At 41.1% G+C, this 21,867-nt stretch overlaps 1 protein-coding gene across 3 annotated transcripts in view; it reads left to right on the forward strand.

Moving 5' to 3' along the window:
* Positions 1 to 20,767, forward strand: part of TPD52L1 (TPD52 like 1) — a 57,377-nt gene extending 36,610 nt beyond the window's left edge. The window contains exons 4-8 of one of the 3 annotated variants that reach the window (XM_075087557.1): positions 2,012 to 2,113; positions 9,086 to 9,100; positions 11,835 to 11,873; positions 14,498 to 14,558; positions 18,977 to 20,767. In XM_075087557.1, coding sequence (XP_074943658.1) covers positions 2,012 to 2,113; positions 9,086 to 9,100; positions 11,835 to 11,873; positions 14,498 to 14,558; positions 18,977 to 19,108 — 349 coding nt within the window. In that variant the 3' untranslated portion in view covers positions 19,109 to 20,767. The remainder of the gene's footprint in view (positions 1 to 2,011; positions 2,114 to 9,085; positions 9,101 to 11,834; positions 11,874 to 14,497; positions 14,559 to 18,976) is intronic. The other 2 variants (XM_075087558.1, XM_075087559.1) reach the window with 2 other exon arrangements.
* Positions 20,768 to 21,867: the final 1,100 nt, after the last annotated feature.

Raw genomic sequence — 21,867 nt, forward strand, 5'->3', positions numbered from 1 at the left:
ACTAGGTATGGTCAACCTGTACATAAATAGGTTCTGCTACCAAGGACCTTTTAGGCCTGGAAATTAAGCTGTGGACTTCATTTTGTCATCAGCAAAATTCCACTTGTGCTGAGTGGTTTAGGAAACTTCTCTCTTAGGAAAATGTATAAAGACTTGTACATCTTAAGAAATGCCTACATATATAAAAACACATACGCACACAGGCCTCAGTGAAGTAAGAGCATTGCAATCTTGCTATGTCCAAGGCGAAGGGAAAAAAATCTTTTTGGTTGTCCTTGTATTCTGCCAGAAGAAATAAATCAGGCATAACCAGTGCTCCTACCTTTCTAATTGTAATTTGTGCTCCTTCTATCACTGTTGCAATGTTTTAGCCCTTGTTGTCATTCAGTATGGTGCATGTGATTGAGTCGGCTTATTCTTGATGTATTTCCTAGAATACAGGTATATACAGTTACATATTTCCCAGAAGACTCCAGTTTTCTAGATATTGGGTATCCTGGTCTAAGTTGCTCCCTGTAGGCTGCCTGCTAGTCAGTGAAAACAGGGACAAAGCACCTGCATAGGGCGAGCCATTTCACCGGGCAGTTTCAGAACTTGTTAGGTCAGTACTACGTAAGATATTTTGTGGCTTAGGAATGTAAAATCAACGTATTTGTGTTGGGAAAAATTAATTGCTGATAGACTGTTGACTGAAAGAATCGAGCATTACTCAGCAGCTGCCTTCTACCTTGTGATTTGTAAAACACAGTCCTCAACAGAAGACCTTCAGCAGTAGGTACTGCTAGGACCAGACACAAAATGTGATGTGCCGTATTGCAAATGTTAATCTTCTCTTATTTCCCCTCCTGCCTCCACAAATTTATATTGCTTTCATATACCTAAAAGTAAGAAGAAAATATTCTGTTTCAGGAATTAGGCAGTGGAATTTTTTTGTTAATCTCCAGTGTATTTTGGTACACATTTGCAATCTTACAGATTTTGTTCAAAGGAGAAGTAGAACCAGTGGAATCGTATTTCTGAATCTTTCATGATCTTTTCTTCAATTCTTGTGTGCCAACACACACCACAGGATACAAGACTGATTATAGTGCGCTCTCCTTTTGTTACTAGGTCAGTACTCCTAATTCTGAGCTTGTCTGCGTCACTGGGAGTATCAGATAATTTACTTGGAAGGAAGCCTCTGCCATGCTCAGAGTTAGTTTGCTCAGCAAAAAAGCATCTGTGCAGAAAAGCTTATTGATTACTCTGAGTATGCAACTTGACTCTGCTGAAGGGTCTGTGTGGGTCAGAGCATACGTTTCGGATCAGTAAATTAAGATGATTCTGTGTTTGAATGTGCATGCTATACATGAAATGAGTGACTTCTAAAAGGATTCAGTTCTATTCAGAATATGCATTCGCTGTCTAGATTTTTACACCTTTCTCTGCCTCTCCCAAAACCTTCTTCCTTTAAAGAAATTAAAGAAGTAAAATTGTAGAACATGGAAACAGATTTAATTTGTCTAATGTGAAATATCAACACATCATTTTGAAGTGCATCTTTTAAATGTACCCAATAGGTATATGTGTGAAAGAGCAGAGATATATGTCCTGATTCTTTTCTATGCTTTAGACAGCAGATTTTGCTACCCGAGTTGGTGTCAGCTGTGAGAATGCTTATTTGATGTAAATGTACTGAAAATGGATCAAACGGGTATTCAAAAAATCACTGCATTCTACTTCTAAACAGCTTGTGCTGACCCACTCAGGGGATGTTATCTGCAAGGGGGAGAGTCACAGCAAAGGATTGCTCTGGAGGGCATTTTACTCACATTAGGATTAAACTGTGTTTAGGAAGCTGTGCAGAAGTGGGCATCTCTGTAATTTTTGTGCTACAGTAGTTATGTTTCTTAATGTTTCAGCAGATAGGACTTTAAGATGTGGAAATAGGGAAAAGGGAATTAATTTCACGGAATTTCAGCCTCTCTTTTTTAATATTTACCACTATTTCTGTTCTGTTTTTTGTTTCCAGTTACAAGAAAACACATGACACCCTGAGCCATGCAGGACAAAAAGCAACAGCAGCTATCAGCAATGTAGGAACTGCTATCAGCAAGAAGTTCGGAGATATGAGGTATAGGGATCTGCTGCTTCTCTGGTCTTATTTTGAGGACAAAAAGTATAAATCGTCTTCTTTTCCTTCTACATTAGTGTTTTAAAGGTTCAAGTATTTTCTAGTCAGAGTATTTTATAACAGTCACGGTTTCTACCAAAAAGAAGGGATAGCGATGAATGAAGATAAACTTATTTGAGTCCTGGTTAAAAATAAAAATGCAATTTGAAATCCTTTTGGAAGAACTTTGTAAGCTTAAGGAAAGGTACAAGTAAAATGGAACAAAAAATGCTGTTAGATCTCTGTTAACCCGATTTTGTTCATACATGGATTCTGGAGACCAACATCATTTGAAGAAAACAAGCCTGCCTTGGAGCTGCTTGTGCAAAGATAAATAAATAAAAAAAAAAATTCAGGCTATTTTTTATCAGCTTTGTCAAGATGTACACAGGCAAAGTTCTGCAGTTTTATGTATGAAAATAGGTATGATGACAGTAACAGGAGTTGAGGTCAGGAGAACTGTCACTTAAATGCAACTTAAATGTCAGGCTTTATATGTTGATGTATGTTTAAAAGTGTCGGTCTTAAAGTTCCTCAGAATGAGGGCATAAATGAAGAAATTGTACGTTGTAAACCAGCACTTCAGTTTTCACCCTGGTAGCAGGATTACAAAACTTCTTCTCAGGTGTTTTAGGGAGTTGATTTTTTGTGATGAAATAAATGGGCAAGGGCAACTCTACAATGTCTTGTTTGAGCTGCAGAATTAGGGTCTCATGTATTAGAGATATTGGTATGTACTCATTTTTGGGTCATTTTGCAATCTAAGAGGTAACCGTATCCTAAGATCTGTGTGAATCCATTTAACAGTATTACAAATATATATGGTGGGGTTTTTGTGCTGCAAATGGCTGAAGCATAGTTGTTGGCAGGTAAAACTTTTTTTTTCCACTTTTTTACTCTCAATCTGAATCTTAAGAAATCTTTAGAGTCCCTCCTTTATCCCTACCTTTTACATACAGCTTAATAAACCCTCTGCAGAAGTACTACTGTTTTTCTAGGTGAAACTAAAGAACAAAAATCTTCATCACTGTATGATCTGCTTTACAATGTCTTTTTCCATATTGCAGTTTAAAATGGAAATCTAGTGAGAGACTTGCAACCAGGGTATGAACATAAACCAAGAATTATTTGACTCGATACAGTTAAACATCCATAGGAATAAGGAGGCATGCAGTTACATTTTCCTAGTACATTTTTTTAGCATTCAGCAATCTGAAAACTGAAAACTTTCTAAAACAGAGGTTTGAGCTTTCATTTAAAAGTCTTTGAAAGGTTTTTCTCCATTATTTTTTTTTTAAATTTATTTTAACTTGTATGAGCTTTTGACATTCATAACACCTCACGTCTCCCCAGATGAATAGATAGTAATGTGGTAAAGAAGTGCATGGTTTATTTGTTTGTTCAATCTTTCCCTATTCTGAGTCTCCCTGCTCTTCCCTTTGATGCCTTCTGGCTCTTCCATTATGAGGAACAGTGAGTGTAGTCCTTCTGCCGTCCTTCATGTCACTCATGATTTCCTGTGGTTTTATTGTATTTCACTTAACTTAGCGCTTTTTCAGGCTGAGGCTACAGTTGCATGAGTTGCTTTCACAAGCCTTTTCCTACCTTTGCTTATTCTTACTGCCTTCCCTGCATTCATAGTTGTATTTTGCATTTTTGAGAAGTGCATGAGACGTGTGTGCTGCATGTGGCACCGACACATCCTCTGCTTCATTTTCTGTTCTTTCCCAACTTTTTCTCCTGTAACAAAGACAAGCCCACTGCTCAGTGAACAGGTCCTGTTGTTGCTTCCATGCTTGAGATCCTACAGCAGTGACAAAGAGTTTGTGTGCAAATACCTTGAACGCAGGCTCTTGATCAGAGAGGGAAGGATGACGCTGACAGTTCAGTACTTCTCAGGTCCTGTTGCCTGTGCTTTGCATAGTGTGTGAGATTAACTGCAAAGGCAGAAATGTCTTCACTGTAATAGAGCATGTTTTTCCTTTAACATTTCCCTTAATTAATCACTGTTACCAAATTCCTTTGTCTTACCAATCAGTATCAACCCCCACCCCCATGATGATCATGCTTCTGACTAGCGCTTGGAAAGCAGATGGGTGGTATTTATCCCATTAGCCCTTTAGCCAAGGGCTCAAAGCAGAGGCTAAGTCCATAAACATTTTGATTGAGAAGCTTGCTTCTAGTAGTAGCTTTCTCTGATTGAAATGATTACCTTGAAACTGGTTGGGAGTTCTTCAGGAAAATATGAACTACCAGCTCTGCCATTTTTTGTGGATGCTTACTGGTTTCAGTTAAGTTCTTAGTTAGGAGAGTTTCTTGGGAGAGTATCCCATAGTTACATAAATCATGGCATGACTTGGGCCTTCTGCATCTGCTGAACATCCTAAATCTGGTGTAATGGTCGGTATGCTTCCCTCAGAAACAAAGCTAGCCTGAGGTCTTGGCTTAACTTGGGCAGGTGCAGTTCTGTGTAGGGTCACACTGTAAATCTTATCACTTAAATGACCTGACTGTAAAAATCTTTCCCTCCCCCACTGCAGTGCCAGCCACGTTTGGGGGAGTAAACTGTAAAGGGACATGCGTCCTTTGTTTCATTGTTTGCTTGCTTTTTTGCTAATCCAAATAATTTTATTTCAGTGATCTAATATACGGATTATCACTGCCCCCTCCCATAATGCTGATTTAAACACACATCAGACTCTGGCTAAATTATCTTGGTCAGGCATTAAGGCTGATAGCCACCAATGGCATCCAGATGCAAATCCCTGTTCTGCTTTCATTCAGCACAGACACTTGAAACTGATTTCTAAAATCCAGATGGTCATCATAATTGCCAGTATGTTCAGCAGTCTGGTTTCTTTGGCCTTTACCCCCTGCCTATCATGATGGTGATTTTGAGAGGGCTTGTAGTCAGTCTGACTCTAAATATTGAAGCCTGCTTTCTCTGTGAAACAAAATTGTGCTTTCCAGGCTGCCTGCTATGTCAGCTATACAGAGTACCACATGAAACACACATTTCTGTTGTGAAGATGCAGGGTCTTAATTAATAACCTGAAAGATATTTAATCTTGCATTATCTCTAAAAATATTTACTAAAATATCATATATCAGGAACGGGCCACAGCTCCCAGGAACTCCCCCAAATGTGCTGTTTTGCTGTGTTAGAATTCAAGAAGATGAAATCTACAAGGAAGAAAGAAAAATGACAAAAATCTGTGTATCCCAGAGAACAGAGAAGGCACCCTCTTGGGACAAAGTGCTTTTCATGCAGCTGTTGTGCTTCTCTTTCATCCTCAACCCAGCTTCCCAGTGTCGCAACTCTAATTCATTTTGTGCATGAATAATCATTAGCCTTTTACATCTTCTAAATTTTTTTTAAATTATTAGTGCTTCTAAGGTTTCTTTACAGTTGTAATGCATTCTGTTTAATATTATCATGTTACTAGAAATAGCAGAAATGCGTATAAAACTGGTATACACATCCTTCTGCTTTGGGATACAAACCAGGCACTAGTAATGTAGTTAAGATAATAGATTCTTCATTAATCACTCTCGTGATTAATGATATGCCATCAGGACTTTTTGTTGTCCCTCCACCCCCAACTCATGTTATCTCCTCTGACATTTTCTGACATGTATAAGGAAGACAAAGGTGAAAAGGCGAGTCCCAGGTCACTCACAGGGCAGTAACGTGGGCTCAGATCTCTCAGTAGAGGTTACACTGACATTTCAATATGGCTCGTGCCACATAGAGCACAGACATTGATAGGACATTGGGGGTATTTATCCCTTGCTTCTTCGCATACTGGTAGAGTTTGGATCTTTTCATGTGATACTGCTGGACTGCTCTTCAGCTGTCTATGTGGATCTAAGAGTTTGAGCCCTGCTGGTGGCCTTTTTAGAAATTGTGATACCAAGTGGGCGATTTTCTGATTTGGTTTTTTTGCTTAAAAAAAAATATAAAAGGAGACTACATACACTACAGTACTACATGCACACTGCTACATACATTACTACTACCCAAGTAAATGCATTTAAAGATTAAGCTAACAAAGGCGTGCATGCAAATTAGGATGTCACCAGTTATACTACTTATACATCCTTCATTCAACTGTCTCATACATTTTCTTTAATTACATGATCACACAGACCCCTTTCAAATTCAGTGCCTGGGATGGGCCAGCTCTGAAGATGAATAAGGGTAATATAATGCCTCATTCCTGCCAGGAGCTGGAAAGCACATGTGGAAAGAGGCAGAAGACTGCAGGGAGGGATTACCTGGGTTTACAACTGTGGCAGTTGAACGTGCCCCTCAGAGATGATGAGAATCAGCACAGAAGGCACATGAGGTCCCAGAAGGGTGGAAGAAAGCAAAGTTCATCCCTCTGGAAAGGGGCAAGGGAAGTTCTGGGAAATACTGAACAGATACTGGGGGAACGCATTAGCCCTCGTATTTTCTAAGCATCTAGAAGGTAGAAGATGGGAAAAATGTAAAAGGGTTTGTCAAGAACAATTATCTTGAACTGACAGCACCTGTCATAGAGGACGGAGGGGAGGCAGGAGATGTGATAGAGCTTGACTTTGATAAGACTGTCCATACTGTTTTCGCTCCTGTAAGTGAACTAGAGAAATACTACAGTTTAGGTGTTACTGCTTTAGCAGGAAGAGGGCATAGGGAGTTGAAAATTATTTTCAAAGAATAGGTCTCAGTAGCTCACCATAATGCAGGATTTTGCAGGCATCTGTTCTGAGTCTGTTACTCTTCAGCATTTCCATTACAGGTTTAGATGACGGCATCATACGTACACTTAAAATGCCCAGATGACTTCAGTGGGAGGGAATGCAAGCACTATAGACAGCAGGATTGGAATTCAGATTTATTTTAAATGGTAAAATAAAATGCAGTGTTTGGGAAAGTGTAAGGTGCTTTACTGACAGGGAAAAACATAAAAAGCAGAGATGAGGAGCACTGACCAGCCAACTGGGCAGTGGCTGTGCAGACAAGGGCCTAGCAAGTGCTAGGCTAGTGGCTCACAAATGTAGCAGGAGTCAAAGCTGTCGTGCCGTCATTGCTAATACACACCTTATCCCAGCAAGCATTACAGGAGTGTTATCTGTAGGATCTGGGAGAGAATTGCTCTACTCAGCTCTGATGAGGACTCAGCTGGAGTATGTAGCTGGACTCTGTAGATGAACTGGAAGGAATAGGGAGAAAATAAATTTTTTTTTTTAAATCTGCTTCAGAAAATACAGCCAGAAAGTGTTTGAATGAGTTGGCTTTTAGGGTAGACAAATGTGGCTGAATCTGAAAGGAGAGGGAGGATGTACTAAGTTAATGTGAGAACAGAAAGAGCATTCAGCTATACAGCTGAACAGGGGCACAGGTTATTTCTGAAGGCTGTGAAGTCTCTGTCATTGCAGGTTTTTAGAAGCAGGTTAGGCCAATATCTGTTGGAGATGGCTCAGGTATAATTAACCTGCTTTAGTGCTGTGGGAGTTGATCTTTGCTGTGCCTTTATTGTTGTGCCTTTTTGGGTTTTCTGTTGTGGTGGAGGTTTTGCACAGCCTTTTGCTGGGCATTTCCAGGATTTCCATGATCTAGGGATGTTCTGGGCATTTAAAACTGTTGCTGAACTCACTGGGAGCTGAACTCCTTGAAATAGTGCAGCTGTCATACCCCAAAGTACCATTCATAAACCTCTGTGTCTCTGATATCCCCTATAAAGGAAATACTAATATTGTCTTGCTTCACAATGTAATTTCATAAGCATGTCTTTTGCTGATGGCTGAAGCAATTGTTTTCTCTCATTTCTACTGACACTTGCCCCTTCCTTTGTGCTGGTTCTTAGAGCTCTGCAGTAACGCCAGTTTCCCCACCATATGGCTGTACAAGTATCTGTATTACATGGAGAAGGGGGTGGCTGTTACTGGGAGTCAGCAGCTAGCAAAAGCAGGCTACCTATGACAACAGTACTACTTAAGCCTGTCTAAGCAGAAACGTATTCTGAAGATAAATCCATGAATGTTTGAGAAGCACCAATATACATAATGATGAGCCCTGTAAATAACCCTGAAGAAATCAATGCTTTTCTTCAGAGGAAGGTATGAATATTGTGCAGTAAATAATGCATCACACCACACATTGAAAAAGGGTGTGAAAAATAAGTATTGAAGAGATGTTCATTAAGTGTGCACCACCTATCTGGCTCACTGCATGAGGCAGGTGTTCCCTTGAAGTGGTCTGTAATTAAGGACTACATCAGTAACACACAGATGAAGGAGAGGCTGTCTGCCTCATCGTTTCTCAACTTTGGAAACCTTAATGACATCCTTTGAATATTGTATATCAGTGTGCCTCTCCCAGTTCTGCTGCCTTAATTAAGTTTCTTGTGAGCTAGAAAACAGTGTCAAAGCACCTCAAGTATTGTTTTCAACAAGGAAGAAGTATTTTAGAAAATGTCATTTTAGGAATTAAAAGCCCCTTATTTTTTCCATACCCTTCTCAACTGAGAGATGATTAAGAAATCCAGAAGGAAAAAAAAAGGCATTTGCTGCTGATGCACATCTACAATTCCAGTTCGCCTCAACTTTGTCTTTCAGGAGATTAAGGTAGGATTTTGGGAGGGAAACCAGATAGCATGGTTTAAATCTGATCTGATGAAGAGAACACAAAGTTTAGCAGACAAAACTTCTGTTCTTTGTTGCACAGAGAATAGGTGACTGCGTAGTGAAGGAGTGTGTGAAAATTTTTGCTTTGAAGGAATCTCAACTGGTCCACATCCTAATGTGAATTCCAGCATCAAGATTTGAATGCAAATTACTTTATTTTTCTCCTCGGGCAGTTTGACATGCCACAGATATATATGTATATTTTTGTTACATTTTCATAATACTTTTAACTCTTGCTTTTTTTCCCTTGTGCATCCACCACAGATCGCATTCAATTGGGTAAGACACATTACTCTCCTTGAATACTGCCTCTGTATTTGACAGGATTTGTTTTATGGAATGTATGTAATGCAGTAACCTCTTTCCTTTCAGCATCGTTATATATGATAAAAACATATGTTACTTACACTGTAATGCCTCATTTTTACAGCTTGGTGAGCTATAATGAGGAAAGGACTGGACTAACTGGCTAGAGTGTGTTTGCCTTGCTCTTGAGTAGATGAGTCTCAAACTGAAATAATGAACACATTCAAAAGACGTTGCTCTTGGGAAAACCTATTTGTATGTAATCCCATTCTCTCAACATATTTTTTCTGTCAGAGGTTGGAACATAAACAGCAAGTGCTCAGTAAAAATTCTATTCAGCCAGCAGAGTTTGATAAAGATTGTATAAAGAATTTAAATACCTCTTCTTCAGTAAAGCAAAAGTATATTAGTCATGAAGTGTACATGGTGAGTCTTTAAAAGTCTTGAGTCCTGGGGAAATTTCCAACAGTAGGCCAAGTTCTTAACATGATTAAAAGGGTTCTTTATATTTAGAGCTTGAATTTATTGATGCTGTAAAGCACTTCAATATATGATGAATTATAAAATGATTTTATGTGTGCTGAAAGATTCTATAAGCAGTCTGACTTTACGTCAGTTCACCCAGCAGAGGGGCTGAACATCCCCAAATCCCCTGCAGTCCCTCTGGCCGTGTGGCATCGCCAGGGCATGGGACAGCTCAACAATTTTTCTGTTCAGCGAAGTAATCCAACGGGGGTTCTTATTTCGCTGAGACGACTTCAAAATGGGGGATAGGTTGACCTTCCTATCTCACTCTGACATGAAACCAAAATGTAACATTTAGCAACCTCTATTAGTAAGGATCTCTGTTCTCTCCCTCTGCACTGATCACCGTCACAGTTAAAAAAGCTTAATGTTTTAGGCTTCTAGTAAAAGAAGATGTTGTCACTGTTCCTGTAACTGGCTTCCTTACCTCTTTAGAGGAATTAAAAGATGAACTCAGTGAAATGTGCACTTAGTATTCAGATTGTCTGTCACATGCCATCTCTCAGCTGTGCGAGTTTAATTTGGCACAATGTAATCTTCTTTCTTAAACCTTCGTATTTGGAATGTTTTGCTATTAGAAGAGGAGCAGCCTATGCTGAAATACTTCCAAATTCTTATTTTTGCCTATTTGTCATGTGTTTCAAGACTAAAATGGCAAGCATGCTTGTTTAATTTAACTAGGATTGTTAAAGATTTGCTGCACTTGTGAAATGTTTGGGCTAATCTTTTGTAAGTCTGAAAAATTATGTGAAAAATTGAACATGAAAACATTCAATTGTCTGCTGTCAGTTCTTGTATATCTGAGCTTAGCAGAAGCCTTAAAATATACACACCACCGAACAGTTTGTATAAAATTTCTGTCTCACCTGCTTGCCAGACAGCTCTTTACTCCCCCCTGCCCCCTCTCCCCCATTTCTGAATCTTTAATCTGGAAAAAAACCACATCTTTTGTGTATATCTGGACACAGCCCTGCTCTGAATTTGTACAGTTTAGAACAAACATATGTGCTGTTTATATGAGAGCTTTCATTTTTAATGCCATAATCACGCTTTGCTTGATGGCAACCAAATGTTAGTGTCCCTTAAAGGCAAGATCTCACTGCTCTCAATCAGACCAGGCTGCAGCTGTCAGTCAACACTGAAAGTAGCCATGCAGGAATTTTTGAAACGATACATACCCTTGCAGTGCACAATTTACTTACAGTGTTCAGATCGAAATGTACTTATGGCCAGTTCTTACTTCAAATAAAGATTCATATTCAGAACAGGCTTGATGCTTCCCAGCAGTAGGGAATAGGCAACGATACGATAGCAGAGTTGCTTTGGTGGCTCAGGTAGAAGAATGTGACGAATACAAGTCAAGCGGTTAGTGGCCATCTGCAGGGCTGGAGGTGTGCAAGAGCATTTGGGGATCCTTCAGTGATGCAGAGGCTCCATCCTTCACTTGCCAACCTTCTGATGCTCTTGCTGCTGAGAAGTCTAAGGAGGGAAGTGCAGCAAGGAGAGCTGGATGAGAGCTGTGGAAAACAGCTTTCCACCCTTGGTAGGGGTGAGGTGTGAAGGAGGAGGTGAAACATCCTAGAGAGACAGGGACAGCAGCAGCTGCCTCTCTGGCTGAAGAAACCCCTTGTTTAGGTAGCCTGTTAGGAGCCTATACAAATTGGGGGTTGGCACTGGCTGTTTGGCCTGTCTATATTGTATGTGCAGCAAAGGCAGGCAATTGCCTGTGTACCTACTGCCTTGAACCAGCTCTGTGTACGTTCACAGGCCTGAGGTGCGCTGTACTCACCCAACAGAGCTTATCGCCAGCCACTGCAGAACATGGAGGTAGCTCTCTGTTCCTCTGTCTCATGTTGCATGTCTCAGTAGATGACAGGGGTCTGCATCATTTAAATGGATATTGCCAGGAACTGTTTTGCATCATTCTTTTGAGCCCGGTTAAATTGCTGATCAGTTGACATGAGAAAGTAGTGGTAAGATCTTCGGTGCTGAAAGTGAGCTGGAATTCACAGGTGAGTTTGACAAGCTGTTGCCATCAGGAGAGGGAGAGTATCAGTACTCTTGAAGAGGGAGAGAGAGAGATATTAACGTTAATTAAAAAAAATTAAAATTACATGTTATAATCATATTGCAGACTGGATCTTACACCTTTTTTCCCTTATCTTTTGCTTTCATCCCACAGTTACTCTATTCGCCATTCCATAAGCATGCCTGCGATGAGGTAATATGCTACCCATATTCAATTTGCTATGGTGATGTTCAACAGTGTAATGAGGGGGGATTTGCGTACTTTGATCCTGATCCTACAGTTTTGAGCTGGATGAATAGTCCCACTTCAGTCAATTAAGGTTATTCATGTAGATAAGGGCTGCAGGACAGTCCATCTGTGGTTTTTCCTTTTAATTGTATTAACTGTTTAATCTCTTGTACAAGCCTTTGAGTGAATGAAGCAGTTCTGAGATGTATTTGGGTGGTTGATTGTTATCAGGTCTGTATTACCGAATCTGAAATTCCGTTGTTTTGCTGTCTCTAGAATGTTATCCAAAGCCCATTAATGTCAGAGATGCTTTCCACTCCAGCAGGCTTTGGCTCATGCTCCTATAGAGGGATTTTATATGAGTGCTTTCATATTTTAATGGCTATAATCATGCTTTACTTGACTGCAGCCAAATATTGATGTCTGTTCAAATAAAGCTCTGACTGTTTTCAATAAAATTAGGATTCAGCTTTCTTTTTATCCCCTCAGCCTCTAAATATATGAATATCCCCACTCCCTGCCAAGTATGTGGGCAAAACAAATCTCCTAACTACATGATGGATGCTAATTCATTCACCTTCAGCAGGTGGATGGTTTAAGGCAAGCATTCACCAGTGGGACCTATGGGTCAAATGTAAGTCATAAAACTCAATTTCTCTCTCCTTTTGACCCTTCTTGCCCTATGAAAAGTTTGTCACCTATTTAACAGAACCCAAAAGTAAATCTGCATTATTTTCCCAACTGGCTTTCATTTGCCATTTCCTGAAATTAAGGTCAGTTTAACTCAACCTGGTGGGGAATATGATGTAAATGTATTTGCAGAAATAGAGGCCATCATCGTGTTCCTGCTAAGTTCCCAGAATGTGCAAAGAGGTTGAACTGGAACACTAAAGTTTTAGCAGCCATTGGCTTCATCACTTTGCAAAATGAAGCATCGGCTCCTGCGCGTGTTTGCCTTTCCCCACGGATGACACAGAGGCATGGGCTCTTCTTTCACAGAAGAGAAAGTGGGTTTGCCTCATTGTTCCACTGTGAGGGTACCCTCCGTTACGGTAAAAGATCACTTATGTTTCATTTCACATAGGAACAAATGGATGTAATGTTTTACTACGTCCTGTTGGCCATGTTGTTAGGAGATACTCTGCACTTTCAGTGGTAGTAGTTCCTATAATCTCTGGATATAGCACAATAGACAGGTGAGGGGGAAAAAAAAAAAAGCTGAAGAACTAAACACTTGATTAAGTAACTGCTTCATTATACCGCACTGGGCTTAGAGAGATCCCGTCACCTCTTGGTTTCTTATGGTAAAGAAAGTATAAGAGGAACCCTGCTGGACAACAGTTTCTGAGCTGTAGAGTCTTCACTAATACTGAAGCACAAAGTACGCTATAATAGAGCTCTCAGTTGTCAAGCAAGGAGCAGAGAACCAGAAGAAGGTCCCCTTTACTCACTGTAGATTTGCCCAAATCCTTTGTGCTAGCTAAACTGCTGGAGGAGGAGACAAGCTTTTGTACTCACTGCAGCTTGCCTGCTTCTTGCATGTCTTCCTACGTGGGACAGGGATTATCAGCAGCGGGGAAGCTGCTGTGGAAAGGGAAGAGACATCCATCTAAGTAACTGAGGGGCAACTTGAGTACAGACCTCTATGGGGATCTGTACTCTCACTGTAAAAGAGCATGTGCCTTTTATTCATAATATTAAGTGGCAGATATTAGTTGTGGTCAGTATGTTCTGTTTGCAGGAAGAAATGTGAAAAATTGAATGCATTTAAAATGAGGGAGAAGTGATGTTTCAAGTTTTGGAGAAAGAAAGAACACGGTTGTGAGGCAAGCTAGCAAACCTAGTATGTGATTTGCTTTAAGAAGGAAAATCACAGCTCTTGCTTTTTTTTTTTTTATTATTTTAAGATATGTTCAACTCACAGTTTTGCCAAAATCAGTGTTGTGTTCTTTTCTATGGGGAGTGGAAGTCAGAGAAAAGCTTAACTTTGTCAGAAGGGCACCCTAGGAACAGTCTCCCTAATGTCTTTGTCTTTGAAAGCAGCAGGATACACCTGCGGTCACAAAATCATGGAGTGGGGGGGGGTCAGGATTCCTCAAAGGCATTTGGGACCTGCTTCCTATGTAGTTCCAGTCCCCTTCATCCTAGCTTCAGGACATTGAACTGTCATCTTTTTAATTATCTAGATGATGAATTTGATCGAATCAGCTGAAAAAAAGGTTAATTTCTTTACAGCAACAACACAAACGGATAAAACCATAGAAATGCAGCACTACAGCCAGCGCCTTCCAGCTGTTCTTCTGAGAACATGATAAATATATCAGAGGGTAGGCAGGCCAGCCACTGTTCAGTTTCAATTACTGGGCAGGTTCTTTTGCAAATTTGTAGCTAAAAAATACTCATCTGATTACTGTAATTGGATTTGACAACAGAGCACAGATGACTCTTCGTACCCTGTCAGCCTATAGCCCTGTGCTGCCAGCCAGCCTTTGTCTGTCCTGCCTGGAAGAATTGATCGAATTGTGGAGTTACTCCATTACGTTTGCAACTGACTCTTCTTCCTTCCTTCAACTTTCTTTTTCTCCCAGGAATTCTCCAACTTTCAAATCGTTTGAGGAGAAGGTTGAGACCACTGTCACAAGCCTTAAGGTAAAGGTTAGAGGCAGAGTTACATGGCTACGCGTGTTAAAGTGTGGCAGCTTAGTTATCCCTATCCGTTGTACAGGAGACTGATTAAATTTGCTGTTCCATCAGGCATTTCACAGAACTGCAAGAGCACTGATGGAAAATGAAGTCAATATGCAAAGAAATAGTCTTTCTCTGCTTTGTTACTAAGAAATTACTTCTGTTGTCTGCCAAAGTAACCAGGTGGTCTCAGACATGCCAAAAATACGGCCATACTAAAATGGAAAGCAGAGACACCTCGTAAGGTGTGCCCACGGTTGATTGTGCTGTGCAAGGCAGAGCCATGTGCAGATGCAAGGTCAGATTTTGAGGGCAGTGTGACCCCATGAGCTCTGTGCTGTGCCCTGCCAGACGGGCACAGCCGCGCGCCTGCAGAGTGAACTTCCATCCCTGAGCCACGCTCCTTCCAGTACTAGAGGTGTACTCACCAAGTGCCCCTTGCTCGGCTGGTGGGAGCTGCCGTGTAACTCAGGTGTGATTCACAGTACCTGTGTGGTTCTTAGCACTGAGCTCGTCTTTCTTTAATGCAGATGTGTTTCCTCTCAAATTTCAAAACTATACTGGCGTATTTGCTGTGGGACAGGAAGATTTGATGGCAAAGTCGCCAGTTACCACTAATAGCACTTGTTAAGGCTCTTATTCAGCAGGACAGAGCATGGCAAATTTGCAGTGAGCTCATCTTTGCTGCATAGTAAGGCACGTTCAAGGCAGGAACAAGAGGGTTTGTCTCCTAATGGTTCTTATTCATTAGATAAAGTCAAGTGTGTTCATAAAATGGCATTTTACTTTGCTGCCGTAGATTCCAACACATTCCAACTACAGTCTGTCAGAGGACAAAGGCCAAATTGATCACCCCTCATTTTAGGGGGAACCGAAAATACTAGATTAATGTCTGAGGGTGTTAAAACTTGTAAAGCATTAAAAAAGCAAGAGAATGGTCTTCCACTTGGGGCAGAAGGACATTCCTTCTTACAGAAAATGCAAATTACAGCTAGAACTGAAGCAGCAGGTGCACAGGGAAGGTCTGTCTTTTCCATGCCACTGTGAAATCGTACAGCCCATAAAATTTTCCAGTCAGTGTCTGAGGAAAGTAAGCAGCAGAGAGCTTGATTTATTTTTATGTTTCTAAATAAGCATGTCCATCAAAGAATGCAGAGTTGCTCTATTATTTTCAGATTTTGAGTGTTCACATTTATTTAGTGATAGGCTGTTCTGACAACTTCTCAGTCATGATAGTGTAGGGTAATGTCGCCTTCACTGCACTGTGTCAGAGAAGGAAACATCATTGCAGTTTCACAGGTGGGAGGCAGCATCTCAGGGAAGATGAGGGGCATCCCGAGGAGCTAGAACAGAACGCAGACCCTCCAGAGCCCCAGCTCAGTGCCTGTATATACTTTCCTATTCGTTCTTTTCACCTTAGGCGCAAATGCTTTTTATACTCAACCTCACTGTAGGAGAAATCATTCATGCAGTGGGGTTCATCAGCTTGGAAGGTCTGAATTCCTGTCTGTTGCAGTGAAGTCTATCGCTTATCCCTTTGTGTTCCTTCTACCCATTTAGATACAGGGTGCAGCTCGTTGGAACACCTGAGCTCTGAAATGGATTTTTTGGTTTGCATTTTTCACCACTCACCAGCTGGAGAAGAGGAGCACTTTTTGTACTCATTTAGTCACTAAACCTACTCTCACAGCTTTCAGTAGTACTCCTAGCTCCCAAGTTTGTTTCTAGGCTACTCTAGACTCCACAGATCCATTCCTCCTATGGTTAGGTTAACCTGTGAGAGAGACAGCTTAAAGCCTTTTGCCTTGCTTTGAGGGGTAAAGGACAAATGTGAGTGATGTCCTTTCTGCATCGAGGGAGGGGTGTCTGTTTTCAGTCACCTCAGTGTGTCATTCAGAAGGAAGAAAAGTCAATTCAAACTGTACAGCTCTGAAGACCATTTCTTCTGACAGTGATCTGCTTGAGGAGCCTGATCTTATTTTACTGATTAAGGTGTTCTTCTAGAGGAGACCATTTGTCACGGCAGCTCGTAGCTGCCATGACAGAGCATTCAGAGTGCTCTTAGATCATCCTTTAAGGAATCTTTAATTAAGCAGGACAAAACAAAAAGTCTTGAGTCTAAAGTCATCTTCCAAATCCCATGAAACCTTCATTGTCCATCTTTATTGGCAAACCTACTAACAATTTCTGGAATATTTTGTTTCTGTATTCTTTCTTTCTTTCTGAATTCTTTCTTTCTTTCTGTATTCTTTCTTTCTTTCTGTATTCTTTCTGCAAATGGAGAAAGGAAGCTGGAGCCATGGACCTGGGTGCCACCAATGTAGGCTGTGGACAACTGGGACTGTCTCATCACTGTTCTTCCTTTTCCCTGCCTCTGTTCCAAGGCTTGCAAAAATAGGAAGACCGGGGGGGTGGGGGGAGAAATCCCAGGCTGTCCCTTCAATTCTAGGATTCTGTTGTGGTCTGAAAAAGCAGAGAACTTCCCAGAGAGGCTTCTGAAAAAGGAAAAGAACAGCAGTAGCCTTATCATCTTCCCTGCAGCCCCCGTATTAGCTACAGATCTTCAATAGTCCTATAATGTTCTGTAGTCAGCCAAAACTGATGTTCAGATTTCATGTATTTACAAGTCAAATTTCAAATTTGATTTTATTTGCTCTTTGAGTTTGGACTTCGGGTTCCAGCTTTCTTAGGAGAGTGTGTATTAGTTCAGCTTCCCCTGGAAATCAACAGGACCTGGGTGCCTCATTCTCTTCAACTTTTCTGAAAATCAGAACGCCAATGAATTAATTGTTTGCATAAACCCTGGGGTATTGGCCAGAAGCATTCATTAAAGTGACTTACATTATTCTTGTTTTCAGAAGAGCAGGCAGAAAAGCAAATAGAAGATGAAACTGAATGTTTCTGATTTTTAGGTGTCCAAGTTCAGATGCACCTTATCTGAGTCATTTGAAATAATGCAGGAATAGTCTACTTTCACAATCACTCCGATGAGTCCGAATCGATGTTCTTCTGAGAATTTTAATTGGCAAATAAACTTAATAGTAGATTTACTAGGCATTGGCTGCCTTTTCACTGCAAGATCTGAGCCTACCACGTTTGACAATGTATGTATTTTATATTGCTGTTTGTAAAAGTCAGTGACGGACCGATACTTTCTGAAAGTTGGCACAACCTGCTAGACTGGAAACAGATTTTTACTTCTTGAGATGGGAACTTTTAATAACAGTGATTCAAACTGTCAGAGCAAGTATCAAGCCTGCTACTACCTTATTCTACTGAACTTTCAAGCTAGGCAAGCTCCTGTGCTAGCTGGTGAAACAAAGGATTACATAGGATTAACTCTTTGGAAACTTTAGGACACAAAGTTCATTTAATTAAACTAATCTTCCTAAGCATTCAGTGGCTGACAGGCTGGAAAAATGCCAGCTTGTCTTTAAGTCCTGCTGCAGTTCTAGGATGGAGTAAAAAATTTTGCCCTATTTTCATGCTTGAAACAACTTTGGGCATATCAGCAAGCCAAACCACAAAAGAACGCTCTCTTACCAAGGCAACCCACTCAAAACACCTTTGTCTCTTCATCACTTCGTCTTGACCATTTCCAAATCTTTAGATAAAGCTCTGTGTTTGTTAGAAGAACTATTTCAGAGATTTAGTCATATTGGTTTGTATTTTTAATTCTTAGATTTACAAATTCAGCAAACTGAAGCATTTTGACAGTAGCTGACCTGTGAGCACATGGTCATGTATTTCATTAATGTAATTTGATATCTCTTCCTCCCACCTCCCCACATGAAAATGCTCTGGGAAGTTTTATATATCAGTATCCAGGTAGCTACAAGCACCTAAAGGGAGGCAAGCTGCTGATTTTGTTCTTTGGTTACTATATTCCTTCTACTGTCCAAAATCCTGGTACGGTTTATGCATTCTGAGAGCAGCTGTGTTACCGTTGCTGGCGGATGGGCCACTTCACTCAGCAAATGAGCCGCTTCATTTTAATACCCATCTCTTGTCCAGCCTGCGTAGACCTGGAAAAAACAGTGAAACCACTGTCAACTCCTCGTGTGAAGAACTGCACTAAGGGTACCCGTAGGAGCTAGGATCCTGCCTGGGATCTACTCAGGGACTGGTTCCTTTAAGCGGATGATAAGTGCCACTGGGAGATTTTATGATTGTAGCCTAGAAGTTTAGAAATTGGGGGAGGAAAAGGGTTGCTTTATTTGACTGTTTTTATAGCTTTTGTTCTAAGAAAAACCCAACCCCACATGTTCTCTGCCTGCTTTGCACTATTCCCGGCCCGCCATAGCCACAGGGTGGAATGCAAATGGGACTTGCTGCAGTGTGAGCAGAGGAACTTGCTGTTCTCTTTGTTTGCCTCGTTGCAGACCAAGGTTGGTGGGACAAGCCACACTGGGGGCAGTTTTGAAGAAGTTCTCAGCTCTACGGCCCATGCCAGCGCTCAGAGCTCTCTTGCTGGCACCCGACTCCCTGAAAGCGAAGAAGAGCTTCAGTGTTAGACCACAGGCCTTCCTGAGCCTCACATGCCTCTCTTCAGAGACTTGCCCAGCCAGTGATTTTTAGACCTCCCTCGCCACCCAGCTTGTGCAACAAGGTTTTGTCAGCTTTGGAAAACTGCCTCCCTGGCCTTGTGCTGGAGAAACATTTCCCCTCTCTGTTTGTATTTCGGATGGGTCGTTTTATCATCAGGTACCTCGTACACCATAGAAACCACATGCAAGTCATTGACTTACAATGCTCTAAATTCTATCTGAAGTGACCAAAATAGTTCTCATTTTCATGTAACTTCCCTCCGACAATATCCCAGTCTCTGTTTCTTATTTCTTTTAGTTTACTGTTTTCTCTCTGTTGGTTTCCAACTCCCCTCTCGGTGCCACATCAGACAGATGGACCTAGAGCTGTGCAAAGATTTCTACTGCCAGCAACAGTCCACATACCAGCTGTCTACCAGCCCTACCAGGTGCCCTTTGCTCTATTACATGATCTGTTTCCTAATGGAATTAAATCACTTATTGTCACAACAAGCTTTTTTTCCTTTGGTATACAGGCTGGCATTGCCCTTGAGTCAGCAGAGTTGAGGAGGACAGGAAGAGACACCCAGTTATTCATATAGAAACTGAACTGATTGCAGCTGCTGATTTAAGATGATCATTGTAGCTGGAAAAGCTTCAGTTTAAAAATATGTTCCCTTGCTTGCTCTCTGTGGTGTGATAAGACTTGACAGTATAAGTTCATTACAAAGGGAAGTGAGGCAGAGGGAACTTCTAATAATTTTGCCTCCATATCTTCCCCTCAAAAATAAGGGAAGGTGAATTTATGAGCCTCAGTCAAGATACAGCCTTAAGTGAAAGAATACAAACCCAACAATTGGCTTAAATGTGCCATAGGTTAGAGAGCCCATGCCTTCGGTCTGCATTTCAGAGCTGCTAGCGTAGACCCTGTTATCTTACAATGCACAGGAGGAGCGAGTACTTCACTTCTGGTGTCAAATTTTGTCGTGCTTCACTCCAGGACGTAATTCCATCAGCTGCACTGTATCTGCTTAATCATCAAAAGCCAGTCATCTCTCAGCTTTGCTTCAGCATGTTTTCTTGCATCCTTTTAATATTTTTTCCTAAGAAAAGAGCAGCACGCTTGTGACACTATCCTGCTGTCTGCTGAGCATGTGTCAGTCTGCATGTTGCATTACTCAGTTCGCCAGACCGAGATGAGCACAACTTTTTCAATATGGTATAGAAAACAGTCTGGCTACTTTCAAAATGGATGCATTTTTTAAGCATATGCCAAAGCTTCAAAAAAAAAAAAGCGTTAGTGAGTTTGACATTACAGGCTGCTTATAATCTTGTGAGGCTTTTTTTTCCTGTGTGGCTTTTGTTACTGTTTTTACAAGGTTGGCAGTCCTTTCATAATGTTCTACTGGACATAAGTTAACTTTGGACATTTATATCAAATGCTTCTTTAGTGTGATTTTAGCATGGAAGCAAATTTAATTAGGTTCTTTTAGTACAGTTTTCTTGTGACAGTTTGCTAGCTTATTTTGTGCTTTTGTGCATAAACGTGACTTTATTTAAGTAAAGAAGATATTAATGGTCACCTTAGTTTGTGTAAATGAAGTTACTGATATTCTCATTAAAAATAAATTCTCTCTTACTCTTTTACACTTTGTGATGTTTTCTTCCTAATTCTGTGTGCTTACCAGTATTACTGTGCGTCTCTAAGCTTTGCTGTGTCACAGCAGAGTATCGAGGGAAATTGCAAGAACACAATCTGCCGTTCCTACAGTTTTTAAAATCTGTTCAGTCCCTTCTGGACCTGAACTTCCCCATGGAAATCTGTAGCCAAAGTTTTAAAAATTTTGAGGTTCAAGGGAGAAAAATAATTGACCCAAGTTCAGTAAAAGTGAAACGCATGGCAGAAAACACCTTCCAGGTCTAAAACTGTTGACCTTCTTTTGAGCAGCGCCAGCAGCCAAAGCAAGGTTAACAGATGGAGTCCGAGCACTGTCATCTTCTGCAGGACACTGATTTAGACCTTGTTTTATTTATATATTTATGTATATACACATAAATTCTTCTGGGAATGCAGTAAATTGCCTTTAACTATATTCATTAAGAGCATAATTTAAAGAGCTTGTGTGACTGTGACATAGTGGAGGTGGGTTGGCCAGACAAGCTTCTCTTCCGTATAAATCCTTACGTGTTATTGTCATTACAGCAGCTGCCACTACTTGTAGGCTCAGTGCTGATATGAATCGATCAGGAGAAGGACATGGGAGGAGGGGATTTCTTCTCGTAGGTCGTGTGTCCAGGGCCTGGCACACTTCTCCGACAGGTGAACAGTGCGCTTCAGTACTGCATTAGGAAGCCTGAAGCCCCACAGGCTGTTTGCTAACCTATCAACCTGCCATCCCGGCTTATGCTTTCTGATTGCACCTTCTCCTCCAGTCTCTTTCCAACCAATTCCTATTTCTATCAAAATGCAGTGCCCAAAACCGACATGCAGTTGCACCTGCAGGGCATAGAAGGGAATGTAATTTTACACAAAGCACCTGCTGGCTTTCTTAAAGCAAACCCAAACCCCACACAACATACTCAAACCACGTCTCTTTTTCCCGTGGCAATAGTTACCCTGCACCATTGCACCGCTGACTGGGTTCAGCACTCCGTCCCCTGGATCCCCTGCAGAACGGCGTGTTGGCAGCCAGCAAAGCCTCCTGCTGCGTTGGAGGAATCGCCTGTTCTGCTGGGGTAGCGCTTGC

This window comes from Phalacrocorax aristotelis, chromosome 3, assembly GCF_949628215.1.
Source record: "Phalacrocorax aristotelis chromosome 3, bGulAri2.1, whole genome shotgun sequence".
Lineage (NCBI taxonomy): Eukaryota > Metazoa > Chordata > Aves > Suliformes > Phalacrocoracidae > Phalacrocorax > Phalacrocorax aristotelis.